General features: G+C 37.5%; 1 protein-coding gene across 4 annotated transcripts in view; it reads right to left on the bottom strand.

Moving 5' to 3' along the window:
- Positions 1–15,244, bottom strand: part of CFAP54 (cilia and flagella associated protein 54) — a 288,803-nt gene that overhangs the window by 233,061 nt on the left and 40,498 nt on the right. For all 4 annotated transcript variants that reach the window (XM_042947439.1, XM_042947441.1, XM_042947440.1 and 1 more), the window contains 3 exons: positions 11,233–11,367; positions 10,085–10,235; positions 6,000–6,076 (listed from right to left, as the gene is read on the bottom strand). In XM_042947439.1, coding sequence (XP_042803373.1) covers positions 6,000–6,076; positions 10,085–10,235; positions 11,233–11,367 — 363 coding nt within the window. The remainder of the gene's footprint in view (positions 1–5,999; positions 6,077–10,084; positions 10,236–11,232; positions 11,368–15,244) is intronic.

Here is a 15,244-nt window from a genome sequence, read left to right as displayed (position 1 = left end):
TTCCAAATATAAAATAAACTTTTCACAAACATATATATATCTTCCTTTCATAGTTTCAAAATTCTGATTGTACCAAATTTATCAGTAAATGTTTAAGATATAACTTACATAATCTGTCATCTCACACACTTCATTTTGGAAGTTATTATTTTTTTTAAATCTCAGAGCCGGAAATTTAAACTTAGAGGCCATCAAATCCAGTGGCAAATATCATGATTTTCAAAAACTAGATACCTTTTCATTATAATTACTCTCACAGAGGGACAAATATAAAGAATAATATAAAGAGCATCCAGCTTTATTCATACTTTCCAATTTTCCATATTACTCCAGAAAATTTTTAGAAAATAACGTAAATGCATACATGCAGATAACTGAAATCCTCCATACAAGTGTCCACAACGACTATGCTTCTCTGGTCCTAAAGGAAGCCACTGTGCTTGAATTTGGTTTTTACTGTTCTTTTGCATGTTTTTAAACTTTTACTACATGGGTATGCGTCCATTAACAATATGCAATATTGCTTTGCCTATTTTTTAATTCTGTCAGAAAATTTTGGAGTTCACTTTATACACTCAAACACATGTTGTTGAAACCTTTCCATGCGAGTGTATGTAACTCAACGTGTCAGAGTTTGGTTGGGAACGCAGAACGACTCCAGATACTCTAAGCAGAAAGGGATTTGATACACAGAATTAGAGGTGTCTATCACCGTTGGAAGGCTGGGGGGAACAAAGGCCAAGGGAGCTGTCAGGGACCATTCTGCTGCATGCACAAGCCTCTGTGCATGAACCTAGGTGGCTGACGACAACTGTGTCTACTACACTGGATCAAGTGAGTCGCAAGAGCTTGCTCAGCAGGGCTGGCAAATGAACTTCTTCCATCTGCCACTGCCGAATAAGAACTCTGTCTTCCTTCTGTTATAAATTCATGCAAATGCGCCTCATTGGAAGACTAACCTAGAATCACATGGCAATGAGATGCTGGGAAATGCAGTTCCAGGTTTTCCCCTGAGACCCAAAGGTGACTAAAGAAGGGAATGGCAATGATGTCAAGCTGACTCCCGTTCAAGCCCACACTAGTTCATTCGTCCTCGTGACCACAATGCAACAGTGCAATGCTGAGGAATATGTTACAATTTATTTATCTACTCTTCTGCCGATGGGCATTTAGCCTGCTATTACTAAAAATGTGTAATGCATTGTACTAGTCTGGGAATAAATACCAGGTTGGTATTTCCTTTATAGTCCTTGTGCCCTTTTTTCTGCTTTCTTTATCATCTTTCTTCTTCAGCTAAGACCTCTAGGACATGTTGAACAGAAGAAGAATGACAGATATCCTATGCTGTTACATCAGTATAAAGGGATTGCTTTTAATCTTTGACTAAAGGTATAAAATTTGTTACATTGTTTTTTTAATGTTTATTTTTGAGAGAGAGAGAGGGACAGAGACAGAGTATGAGTGGGGGAGGGGCAGAGAGAGAGGGAGACACAGAATCCAAAGAAGGCTCCAGGCTCTGAGCTGTCAGCACAGAGCCTGACTTGGGACTCAAACTGGTGAACCATGAGATCATGACCTGAGCTGAAGTTGGATGCTTAACCAACTGAGACTCCCAGGCGCCCCTTCAGTAAAACTTTTAAATAAGCTTTTAATGTAATTATGATAAGCACCTCATATTTTTTTTAATTTTATTTTAATGTTTATTTACTTTTCAGACAGAGAGAGACAGAGCATGAGCAGGAGAGGAGCAGAAAGAGAAGGAGACACAGAATGTGAAACAGGCTCCAGGCTCTGAGCTATCACCACAGAGCCCTATGTGGGGCTCAAACTCACAGACTGTGAGATCATGACCTGAGCCGAAGTCAGATGCTCAACCGACTGAGCTACCCAGGCGCCCACACCTCATATTTTTTTAAATAGTTGCATGTACATATGCAAGATCTATAATTTATCCCACCTAGAGTCTCCTCTAGGTCAACATATGGATTTTGGATTTTCCTTACAATAAGTTCTTATTCCTTCTCTCCACTTAATTCCCTTTCAGATGGATCTGAGACCCTAAATTAAGATTCGCTGCTCTACATAAAACGTAGGAGAAAAACTGAGTAGCTGTCATGTGCCAGGTACCGGTTTCCACAGGGTTACCAATATCTCATTTAAACTTATATAACTTAAATAATACCAGTAGAATAGGTACTATTGTTATATTTTGCAGGTAAGGACACTTACATTCAAACAGATAAAATAATTTGTTCAAGATCACACAGTCAATATCAGAGCCAAGATTCAACTATGGGTGCTCCAACACCAATTGCTGTGCCCTTACACCATACCAATGAACCACCTCTACAACATCTACCATATGCCCCAGCACGTTGCCCTTGGTAACTTCTGCTAATATTCTTTCTTTTTAATGTTTATTTATTTATTTTGAGATAGACAGCAAGAGCAAACATAAGCGGGGGAGGCGCAGAGAGTGAGGCGGAGAGAGAGAATCACAAGCAGCCTCCATGCTCAGCACAGAGCCCGATACAAAGCTTGATCCGACGGTCCTGAGATCATGACCCGAGCCAAAATCAAGAGTCGGTCACTTAAACTGACTGAGCCACCCAGGCACCCCTCTACTAGTGTTCTTATTCCTAGCCTATGAAGCCTCAGAAAATAAGTGCTGGCCCACAGAGCCAGTGAGTCTCAAATTCTAGTTTCCTTAAGAATCTACCTGCGGTGAGGGGTGCCTGGGTGGTGCAGTCGGTTAAGCATCCGACTTCAGCCAGGTCACGATCTCTCGGTCTGTGAGTTCGAGCCCCGCGTCAGGCTCTGGCCTGATGGCTCGGAGCCTGGAGCCTGTTTCCGATTCTGTGTCTCCCTCTCTCTCTGCCTCTCCCCCCGTTCATGCTCTGTCTCTCTCTGTCCCAAAAATAAATAAAAAACGTTGAAAAAAAAAAAAATTTTTTTTTTTTTTTTTTTTTTAAAGAATCTACCTGCGGGGGCCTGGGGCGGGGAGCCTGGGTGGCTCAGTCGGTTAAGCGTCTGACTTAGGCTGAGGTCATGATCTCACAGTTCATGAGTTAGAGCACCACATGGGGCTCTGTGCTGACAGCTCAGAGCCTGCTTTGGATTCTTTGTCTCCCTCTCTCTGCCCCACCCCCTCTCGCACTCTGTCTCTCTCTCCCTCAAAATAGATATTAAAAAAAAAAAAAAAAAGATTTAAAAAAGAATCTACCTGTGGGGAATTTTAAGAGGAAAATATCTGGAATTACAAACTTTGAGACCCCCACACCTGAAATTATGATTCAATATGTCTAGAGTGGGAAATAGGAAGCTGTATATTTAGCAAGCACTGTAAGTGATCCCCGGAAAAACCATTGGCAGACAGCTATTATGCCTCCTCAATCTCTTGTGAATTTCAAACACTCTGTTCTCAATTTAAGATTTCTTAACTCTAGGGGCACCTGGGTGGCTCAGTCAGTTGAGTATTGGACTTCAGCTCAGGTCATGATCTCACAGTTTGTGGGTTCAAGCCCCTGTCCGGCTCTGTGCTGACAGCTTATAGCCTAGAACCTGCTTTGGATTCTGTGTCTCCCTCTCTCTCTGCCTCTCTCTCTCTCTCTCTCTCTGTCTCAAAAATAAACATTTAAAAAATTTTAATAAATAAATAAATAAATAATAAAAATAAAAAGATTTCTCAATTCTAGCTCTTTTAAGACATAATACTACGTAAAGAACTCAGACCTGCATCCCTTAAAACCTATAATCTTCAGAAGAAAGTAAATTCAGAATGATCCTCCAGTCCTCCATTACATTCATGATATTTGATTGGCACCCAGTTATAGGACATGCATTATATTTTATGCATTAGAAAAATATCTTTTATACAAATGTCCTGAAGACACTTTTTTTTTAATCAAAAGGCAACAAAGCTTGATCCGACTAAATGCCTGGATGTTGGAAGGCAACACACTTGAGTTCAAATCTGCTTACTGTGCAACATTGAGCAAAAGTTGGATGTGGTAGCGAAAATCATCACTATGACCACACAAATCAACTGGAGTGAATCTCACAAACACAAGAATACTGAGATAAAAAGCAAGCTGCAGAAGAGTACACACAGTATGACACTATATACATATATATAATACATATATTATATATTACATATATGTTAAATATATGTTATATAATATCATATTACACATATGTTAACATATATGTAATATATATTATATTGTATATATTATTTGCTATATTATGTATTAAATATATGTAAATATATAATATTAGATATATTATATTATATATATAATATAATATATATTATATTATATATTATATTATATTATATTATATTATATTATATTATATTATATTTAAAAACAATACTCCCTACTGCCTAGGAATACACACATATGTAAAAAAAAGTATGCCTAGAATTTATATCACTATATTTAGAATACCAGTTACTTCTAGGCAGGAGGAAAGGTGATGTGATCGGGGTGGGGGGGGGGGGTCACTCCTTAGTGGAGAAGAGTTCCAGCTGTATTAATAATGTATTTTTTTCTTAGGCTATGATGGGAAATGGGTCTTCCTTATAAAATTCTTTACAATTTGATGTCATATATTGCAAGTTGATTTTTCAGAGAAAATATGGTAATTACAAGTATTAATATCTAGCAATAAGAAAAGTGCTGATGGAATAATATTTAGTAAAAAAATATCAGAATGCTACTATGCTAAAAACCAAAAATACCTAGAAGAGAACATAAAAAATAATAGCATTTCAGTCTATATAGTAAAATTGCTAATACAACTTTTGTAATTTAAAATTGTAGTTTTGGGGATGCCTGGGTAGCTCAGTCAGTTAAGTGTCTAACTTCAGCTCAGGTAATGATCTCACGGTTCATGGGTTCAAGCCCTGCATTGGGCTCTGTGCAGACATCTCAGAGCTTGGAGCCTGCTTTATTTAGATTCTGTGTCTCCCTCTCTCTCTGTCCTACCCTACTCAGGCTCTCTCTCTCTCTCTCTCTCTCTCTCTCTCTCTCAAAAATAAATAAACACTTAAAAAAATTAAAATTGTAGTTTTTCAATTAATCAGGCAAACCAAAATATAGATCACTGGCTTCCTCTCTAGAAAAGTATTTTTCAACAGTAGTCCAGAAGCACTAGTATCCTAAGTAGCTATTCTATAGGGGGTAAAATGGGCTTTATTTTCAGATAATAGAATATATGATATTCTATATCTTCTTCTTGGGAAAACCACAATACTCGGAAGCAAATGAATGCCTCTGAGAAGTCTTACAGTAAGGGACCTATTGCATTTAATCCAACATCATTCAAAGTTAGACCCTGGCAACATTTCCTGAAGTATAGTGTCAGCATCACATAGGACAGACTTGGCAAAATGCTATTCTAGTTCATGTCTATAAATAAATAAATGTTTATAGCATATATGACACAGTGTCCTACACTCCCATTCAGATCTATGGAACAACACAATCCTTGATGTACAGAAATAATTCAAATATTCTAAAAAAACAAAAGTAATCAAGAAGAGGAATGGCCATTTATCTCCCTCACCCCTTTCTCCTCTTAAGCTAACAATCACTGAGAACTTGCCATGTGCCAGGGCCTGTTCTAAGTGCATTTTCAACAGGTAATAACACACAGAATCGGTCAGAGGCATATGCTGAGCAGGACATCTCTGCTTTATGAGTCCATGAATCACAACACATTCAAAATACCAATAGTAATATAACCACAAGTCCTTTTAAGAGAATTTACTAGGTTATTTTTAAACCTGATTGGATTTTTTTTCTAGAGTTAATGCAAAAACTAGAAAACATCCCCCGTAGTTTGCAATGTATGTAAAAACCACAAAATCTCAAATATTAAATATTCAAAATTACTTCTATAATTAGCCATTACATATTTATAAATATAATATTATTTGAAAATTTAAATTCATGTTTTTAAGTATATTTTCTAAAATATTTTTGCAATACCTTCAATATTGGGAGAATTTCCAGGCTCCCTTTTGAAGTCTCAAGGAATTCACCAGTCCCTTTCCTTAAAGATATCTCTGTGGGGGGGGAAAGGGAGGGAGGAAGAGGAAAAGAAGGAAAGAAGGAATGGAAGAGGAAGGGAGGGAAGAGAAGAAGGAAGAAGAGGAGAAAAAAAGAGTAAAGTAGGAAGAAGAGGAGAGAGTAGGAGAGAAGAAACAAAGGGAAAGAAGGAAGGACCAGAGGAAATAAAAGAAGGAAGGAAAAAATGTAAACATAGCAGTGAATCATAATCCTAAAAAATGTTACACTTAATTGGTTACTTTTTTAATTACTCATGATTTTAGAAATGATTCAACACTTAGAAGTTGACTAAATACCAAATTATTTCTTCCATATAATTACATTTGATCTTTATATAAGTTCATTTAAAAGCATCTTGCAGTATGACAAATAATTAAAACTATTCATTATTAACAAGGTAATATTATGGTAAAGAGACTGGTCTTTCTACATACAATAAAGTCCATTGTAAAGCATTCAGAAAACAGTGTAAAAGCCTATAGGTTTGGGCAAATATCAGAGAAGGTTCGTTTGAGTTAAATATATGGCAATGCTAGTTTCCTATTTTAAAATGCTAGTTTAATAACTTAAACTAAATAATGCATTACTTAATAAACAGTCCAATAAACATTTTGAATCAGATTGCCATAATTAATACACAAGAATGATTTGTACTTTGTGTTTTATGTGCCAATGAGATGATGATAATAACAATGTTGGAAACGTTATAAGAATTTATTTGTCTAAATGGGACCAATGACTCCCTACATAAATGTAGATTTTTCTATTTATAAATGGATCATGCTCCAGTATTGATTAGTTCTTTAGAAATAAAACTTTTTTTCAATGAATCAGTAAATTGTATTTATCTCATTTATAATTAAACAGTATAAAATACAACAAAACAATAGTCTCCAAAAGTAATCAGTAAACAAAACAATAAAATTAAATAAAAAATAGATTTTAAAAAAAATAATCATTAGGCCTTTTGCTTTCAGTAACAGGTAATCTGTAAAAATTCTCCTCGCTACAGACCACTAGAAAATCTGGTAAAAGGGATGCCTGGGTGGCTCAGTTGGTTAAGCATCCAACTCTTGGTTTCTGCTCGGGTCATGATCTCATGGCTCAGTTCGTGAGTTGAAGCCCCATGTTGAGCTCTGTGCTGACAGTGTGGAGCCTGCTTGGGATTCTCTCTCTCTCTCCCCCTCTCTTTCTCTCTCTCTCTCTGCCCCTGCCCCACTTGTGCTCACTCACTCACTCTGTCATTAAATAAATAAATAAATAAATAGAAAAACAAAGCTGAAAAAATACTTTTTTCATCTGTAAGCAAAGAAGCTCATGAAAATGTAAAGAGAAAAGAGTATCACCTGGCTCTTGGGAAGAGAGCCCAGAGAATACAGAATGGCATTAGAGCTATTTTCTCCACTGAGAACTTTTGTCAATTCTGGAGAGGAAAGTTGAGAAGCTGAGTGATGTTTCTGACAGTCCTGAGAACTCAAGCAACACAGATTAGTATCCAGGACCACCAAGGGTGGGAAGCCAGAAGGGGCTGTATCCCAGGAATTAGGGCAAATGGAAAATAATTCAACAAGAGAGCATCCCAGCTTCAAATTATCTCAATTTCTCAATTTCTCTTTGATTGTGTGTCTACCACACAATCAAAAATAACCAGAGTAACCAAATAGCTGATGAAGTAATTTCTTCACTTAAGCACTCAATATCATGAGTGCAGAAAGAATGACAGAAGTTAGAACCCCCTTCTGGCTTCTCACCCCCACTCCTCCAGTAGCCTCCAACCAATGACAGACAAAAGTTGTATAAATATCTCATCCTCTCAGCTCTCTGTGCCAGGTTCTATACAGTCCTAGAGGTCTCTCATGGGAATAAGCCCTAAGTCTACAACAGTAGCCTTCTCACTAACTTACTGTACCTTGTATTGCCTTCCTTTCCTTTTCCATCTCACTTCTCCACACCACCACCCTGCTTCCCTGGATAATATCCCAAATAAACTACTTCATTCAACAACCTGTCTCAGAAGCTACATCTGGGGAAAGGAACCTAGGAAAAAGGTCAGGTTGACAACACCTGAACTCACTGGTAAGTCTTTACAACACAACACGTGGGATAACCAGGCATTATATGCCCCCTGATTTAATGCAACAGGGAGTAAATAGCACCACCTGGGTCGTATTCTTGCCAAATGTGTAAGATAGTCACAAGAATTCTTTTTGATACGGTATCATTCAAATCTAAGCAAGCCTCTAGATCTACCTACCAGATAGAGAAACAAGTTAATCAATACCACAAGGACACAAACAGCCAAATCCAGAATGTGGGAAATCCTATAAGGTCATAAACCAACTTCTTCAAAAAATTGCTTGAAAAGGGGGTGAGGAAAAGAACTATTACAGGAGAGAGAGAGAGACTCAAGAAAAATGTAAGAAAGAAAAATGTGTGGACTTATTTGGATCCTGACTGGAACAAACCAACTTAAGACATTTTTAATACAATCAGAAACATAGAAATTTTTCCTTAATTTTGTAAAGTATAGTAATAATGGCATTATAATTTTATAAAACCCTTATCTTTTGCATAGACAAACTCACACACACACACACACACACACACACACACACACACACACACATTGAGGCTTCTGCTGGTAAAATGACATGATGTCTGCTTTAAAACACTCCAGAGGAAAAAAAGTGTTGCAAGAAGAAATGAAGATTGGCAAAATATTCACAATTATTGGTACTAGATGTACATGGTAACTTTTTTCATCTCTCTATATTTGAAATTCTGCATAATAGAAGTTTTAAAAAAGGAAAAAGCACTTTAGGACAGGACATTTCAAAAAAACCAGGACTTCAGGCCATTGAATGTGTTAGACAGCCAGAGACCTTTATCCAGTAGTTCTCAAACTTGGATGTGTATCAAAATCACCTGGTAAACTATTAAAGACTAGAAAGGCCAGTCTAGATGAAATAGGATAGGATCTGGGCCTGTATTTTTAATAAGTTCCCAAGTGATACTGATACCAATAAAAAATTGAGAACCATGGCTCTAAAATTTCATCTGTAAAACAACACTCAACAACCAAGAATAGGCAGAGCCAGATTAGTGAATCTCTGGGAAAACAATTACTACAATAATTACTACAAAGTCCCTCAAACGTCATACAAACTCTGTAAGTGGGGTGAAATAGGAAAGTAAACACCCACTAATGACACCCCCACCTTATTCTTTACATATGAGTTACCTTATAAAACAAATAGTTCAGGGGTTCAACCACAGGTAGAAGAAAACGGATCAGAGCATAAGGCTGGCACCCTCTAGAAGGCTAAGATGCTGGCAGAAAGGGGTTGGGGCAGGGAAAGCAGGAAAGAGGGTGGGAAGTGAGAACAAATAAGAGGAAGATAAAAGGAACAGAGGAAAAGAGGAGAAATAGAATAAATGAAGAAAGACAAACAAATTTTAAAAGGAGAGAATCAGAAGAGAGGAGAGAATTAGAAAGGATATAAGATGTGGAATAGTGATCCATTCAGCAGACATTTATTCAAGCTCCCAGTCTGTGTCAGGCAGTGTGGTGGGTACCAAAAAAATACCGGCAACCAAAACATGCTCTCTTCCTTGAAGCAGCATACACTCTATTGGGAAATGGCAGAGGAGGAAAGGGGATAAAAGGGAGGAGAGAAAAGAAAAATGGAAGAATGGGGAAGAGGGCAGAGGTGAAAGTGGAATGAGGAATGGAGAACAGGAATGAATAAGGAGAAGACAAAAGATGTATGTATGCCACGGAATCACAGAGCATGTAACCTCCTTTTAACATCCGCTGGGTTAAACCTGTATTATTTCTATCTCTGGTTATAAATCATCAAGGAAGCACTGTACTGAGAAGACTACTTTCCATTAACCATAGCTATTCTGCATTCCCATTTATATTTATACATTCATATTCTAAATTATACTTATACATTCATATGTGTGTTAATAACTTCATACTTTTTCATTCATTATATTACCTAGAGATTTTTTAAGTTTTTTTCGTGGGTTTCCTAATGACTCCAATATTTCACTTAATTGTAACGTGACCTCTGCCACCACCACAACGTCAATGTCTTCCATTTTACAGCAGTGAATTACTTCATTTATCTGCCACAGAAGATAAACCCACTAAAAAGAGAGAATATACAGTAAAATCAATTAAAAGTATATTATATTGTAGAGCCACTTTTTAAAAAAAAAACTTAGGGCTTCCTTAAAATCATCATCTTCAAAACATACAGAAATGTTAGACAGGTACACCCCCCTTATTAGTACATCTTAATTATAAATAATATAAAGATCAATGATCCTATCTATCTGTTTATATAAACTCATAAAGAAGATTCACCTAAGCTTATAATCTGCATATCTATAGCCATAATAAAAAATTTATCATCTTCCTTTTTAAATATATCAATAAAGATTATAAGTATCCTCAAAGTTCTCATTCTTCCTTCAAAAAGTACCCGTTATGATCACTATTAAAGTCCTCCAAAATAGTGAAGAGGAAGCAGGTGTTTCAGGCTCCATGCTAGGTGCCTTGCAGGCTTCATGCCTGTATCCCCAAAGCTTAGCACATCAAATTAGCCATCACACCTTGGGAGCTAAAATGAGGAAACAACATTGATGCACCCACATCATTACTTTTTCAGAGCACATGGTAAAACCATGCCCATGCACCCTATGTGCAACACATCCAATATGTTACTATTAAAATGTTTCCTCTTAAGTTTTGGGTTATGATATTCTCCTGCTCAACTTTCTCCTCTCCAGGAAAGAGCTCTTTGAAATAGTCTAAACATACTATTGTGGGGGGAAAAAAAACAAACCCAAAGCTCCTTCCTTATTTGTATTTTCTATTATTAACCTTCTTAGTGAGTTTAGCCACATTCATGTAACCTTAATGCACTATATTTATTCCTCCCTTAAAAACCTGAGGCACCTTCTCACACCCCAAAACTAAATTGCAGCAGAAGTATAGAGAATACACTTAAAAGAAAGGCTCACTCAGCACCATATTTAAAGAATGTTATGCAGGTAGATAAATGGAAATTTAGATTTGAAATGTGAATCAAACTTAAATCAGCAATAATAAAAACAAGTGCAAGGAAACAAAAATGAATACTTTATTAGTGCTGATTTTCTGGGTGAATTTTGCATAGTCATTTCTGGACATATTGATCCTCTGAATTCCTAATTTGCATTTCTGCCATAGGAACATTATCGTGTCCACAACGATTTCTTTATCAGGCTGAACATTCTGAAAACAAAAAAGGTAAAGTATATTGGTAAGAATAATAAGATATACATATAGCTATATAGCATTTAGCATTTAATGTGTGCCAGGAACCATTCTAGGAGCTTTATATACCTACCGCAATGGACTGAATGTTTGTGTCTACCCAAAATTCCTATGTTGAAATCTGAACTCCCAATGTGATGGGAGGTGGGGCCTTGAAGAGGGAATTAGACACGAATGTAAAGCCCTCAAGAGTGAGAACACTATCCTCAAGAAAGGGAAACCAGAGTCCATCACTCTCCTTCTGCCAAGTGAAGATACAGCGCAAAGACAGCCACCTATGAACCCAGAAGCAGACTGTCACCAGGCACCAAATCTGCTGGTGCCTTGATCTTGGATTTCTAAGCCTCCAGAACTGTGAGAAGGAAATGTTCCAGGTTTAAGCCACCTAGTCTCTGTTATTTTTGTTATAGAGTCCCCATAACAAAAAGACTAAGACATATACCAGTTAATGCAATCCTCATGGCATCCCTATGAAGTGATTGATATTACTATCATCCCCACTTTCCAGAGGAGCAAACTGAAGCACAAGATTAAGTAGTTTTTCCCAAGATGAAATGAATAGAAAGTAGCAGAGCCAGGATTCAAACCCAAGCAGTGTAGCTCCACACTCTTTTTTTTTTTTTTAATTTTTTAAATTTTTATTTATTTTTGAGAGACATAGAGAGACAGAGCATGAGTGGAGAAGGGGCAGAAAGAGGGGGAGACACAGAATCACCAGCAGGCTCCAGGCTCCAAGCTGTCAGCATGGGGCCTCACATGGGGCTCAAACTCATGAACCAAGAGATCATGACCTGAGCCAAAGTCAGTGACTTAACTGACTGAGCCAGAATCCCCAGAGTCCACACTCTTAATGAATGCTCTGGGCCACTTCTGCCTCTCTAAAAATAAAAGTTACAAACATTTTCAGGCACATTATGTAAGCCAATTAGTTCCAACCAAATTGGAAAATTTTACTACTACTTTCTCCTTAAATTTTCTGCAGTTAAAATAATAAAGAATGGGGAGTGGAATGAACTAGTAACAGGAGAGGGAGTGGGGATCTGGGAAAGGATACAAACAAGGAGGAAAGAGAGACATGAAGAAACAACAGAACATTACACTGGGTATCAACAGATGAACTACACTGACTATATCTCCTCTCAAATCAGTTATTTGGCTCTTTTCAAAAGAAAAATGGAATGCATTATATCTGAACTGGAAAGGTAATCAGTTCATAATTAAAATACACCAAATCTTGAACTCCTTTGGGGGCCACGCTAAGACTTAATTTGCATATGTAGTACCTTGTATGGGAATGTAACAGAGATCAATAAATGTCTGTTGAATTGAATGAACTAAGGCATACATGATTTTTTTATTTTTAAAAAAATTTTTTATTTATTTTTTTTATTTATTTTTGAGAGAGAGAGAGACAGAGCATGATCAGAGGAGGAACAGAGAGAGGAGACACAGAATCCGAAGCAGGTTCCAGGCTCCGAGCTGTCAGCACAGAACCTGACATGGGGCTTAGACTCACCAAGCACGAGATCACGACCTGAGCTAAAGTCGGACGCTTGACTGACTGAGCCACCCAGGTGCCCCAACATACATGATTTTTTTTAAAAGCTGGTAGTAAAAATTCCTTGCCCTTTTCAGCCTTGATTAAAATTTTTTGGTTTAACCCAAAAAATAGATAATCCAGTTAAGAAATGGGCAGAAGACATGAATAGACATTTTTTCCAAAGAAGACATACAAATGGCTAATAGACACATGAAAAGATGCTCAACATCACTCATCATCAGGGAAATACAAATCAAAAGTATGATGAGATATCACCTCACACCTGTCAGAATAGCTAAAATTAACAACACAGGAAACAACAGACATTGGCGAGGATGCAGAGAAACAGGAACCTTCTTACACTGTTGGCAGCAATGCAAACTGGTGCAGCCACTCCAGAAAACAGTATGGAGGTTTCTCAAAAAGTTAAGAAGGGGAAGGTGGGTGGCTCAGTCAGTTATGCGTCCGACTTCGGCTCAGGTCATGATCTCGTTGTTGGTGAGTCTGAGCCACACGTCAGGTTCTGTGCTGATGGCTCAGAGCCTGGAGCCTGCTTCAAATTCTGTGTGTGTCTCTCTCTCTCTGCCCCTGCCCTGCTTGCACTCTATCTCTGTCTCTCAAGAAGTGAATAAATGTTAAAAAATATGTATATATAAAAGTTAAAAATAGAAATACCCTACAACCCAGCAATTGCACTACTAAGTATTTACCCAAAGGAAACAAAAATGCTGCTATCGGCATGTCTGGGTGGCTCAGTCAATTAAGCGTCAGACTTGGCTCAGGTCATGATCTCATGGTTCATGAGTTTGAGCCCCACATCAGGCTCCATGCTGACAGCACAGAGCCTACTTGGGATTCTCTCTCTCCCTCTTTCTCTGCCTCTCTCTCTCTCTCTCTCTGTTGAAATAAATAAACATGTAAAAAAAAAAAGAGTGGTGCAATAAAACCTTAGATTGCGAGTAACTTGTTCTGCGAGTGCTCCACAAGGTGAACAAACATTTCTAATAAATTTAAACTCGACAAAAGAACAATGTCTTGCAGTACGAGCAGTACATGATTCCATACATCACATAATCACAACTGAGCCAATGGTTCTAGAAATTCACTTTGCTACACAAATGCTTTGGATTACAAGCATGTTTCCAGAATGAATTATGTTCACAAACCAAGGTTTTACTGTATAAATATATACAATGAAATATTACTCGGGCATCAAAAAGAATGAAATCTTACTGTTTGCAACAATATGGGTAGAGCTAGAATATTATGCTAAGCAAAATAAGTCAGTTAGAGAAAGACAAATACCATATGATTTCACTCATATGTGGATTTTAAGAAACAAAACAGATGAACACAGGGGAAGAAGAAAAACAAAAGAGAGGGAGGCAAACCATAAGGGACTATTAGCTATAGAGAACAAACTGAGGGTTGCTAGAAGGAAGGTGGGTAGGGGATGGGCTAAATGCATGATGGGAATTAAGGAGGGCACTTGTGATGAGCATTGGGTGTTATATGCAAGTGCTGAAATCACTAAATTGTGATCCTGAAACCAATATTATACTATATGTTAACTAGAACTTAAAAACTTAAAACAAACAAAAAAAGAATTTTGGTTTAGCTCTCCTACTATAATCATTATATTTACTATCAAATACAGTAACACCTTGGATTGCGAGTAACTTGTTCTGTGAGTGTTCTGTAAGATGAGCAAACATTGCCAATAAATTTTAACTTGATAAACAAGTGATGTCTTGCAATATGAATAGTAAGCCATGCCAAACATCACAGGATCACAACTGAGCCAATGGATCCTCTCTCTCTCTCTCTCTCTCTCTCTCTCTCGCTTGCTACAGGATTGTGGGTGATTGTTTCCCATGCTTGGATGCTCAGTCTCAGGCCGTGGTGTTTTGCAGAAATCAGAAGTTGGAAGGTGCCCACAATTGGCACTAGTGTATTTTTTGTCACTTCACAGAACCTATGGACAGTCCTTTACTTTTCCATACAAGAGTAAGCTTAGGAATGCTTTGCTTCATTCTAGGTCAGGCTGCCTGCAGATATAGGCCCTTTCCTCTGCTACCTTATTGTCAGTTACACTAAGTACAGTACATCACAAGATTTTATTAATACTGTACTCTAATCAACATCCATGTGAGAGTATACAATGGCCCCCATGCAGAAAAAGATTCCATTGAGCCAAAAGGTAGCAATAATTCCATTAGTGAGAGTGGAAGTCGTCCTACACAATAACCCTCTTCTCTCTTGTATCCCTCACACCAGCCACGAAGGTTTGCAAAG

This window comes from Panthera leo, chromosome B4 (assembly GCF_018350215.1).
Source record: "Panthera leo isolate Ple1 chromosome B4, P.leo_Ple1_pat1.1, whole genome shotgun sequence".
NCBI lineage: Eukaryota > Metazoa > Chordata > Mammalia > Carnivora > Felidae > Panthera > Panthera leo.
Note: the sequence above shows the minus strand (reverse complement) of the source record. Positions and strands in the feature narration are given on the sequence as shown.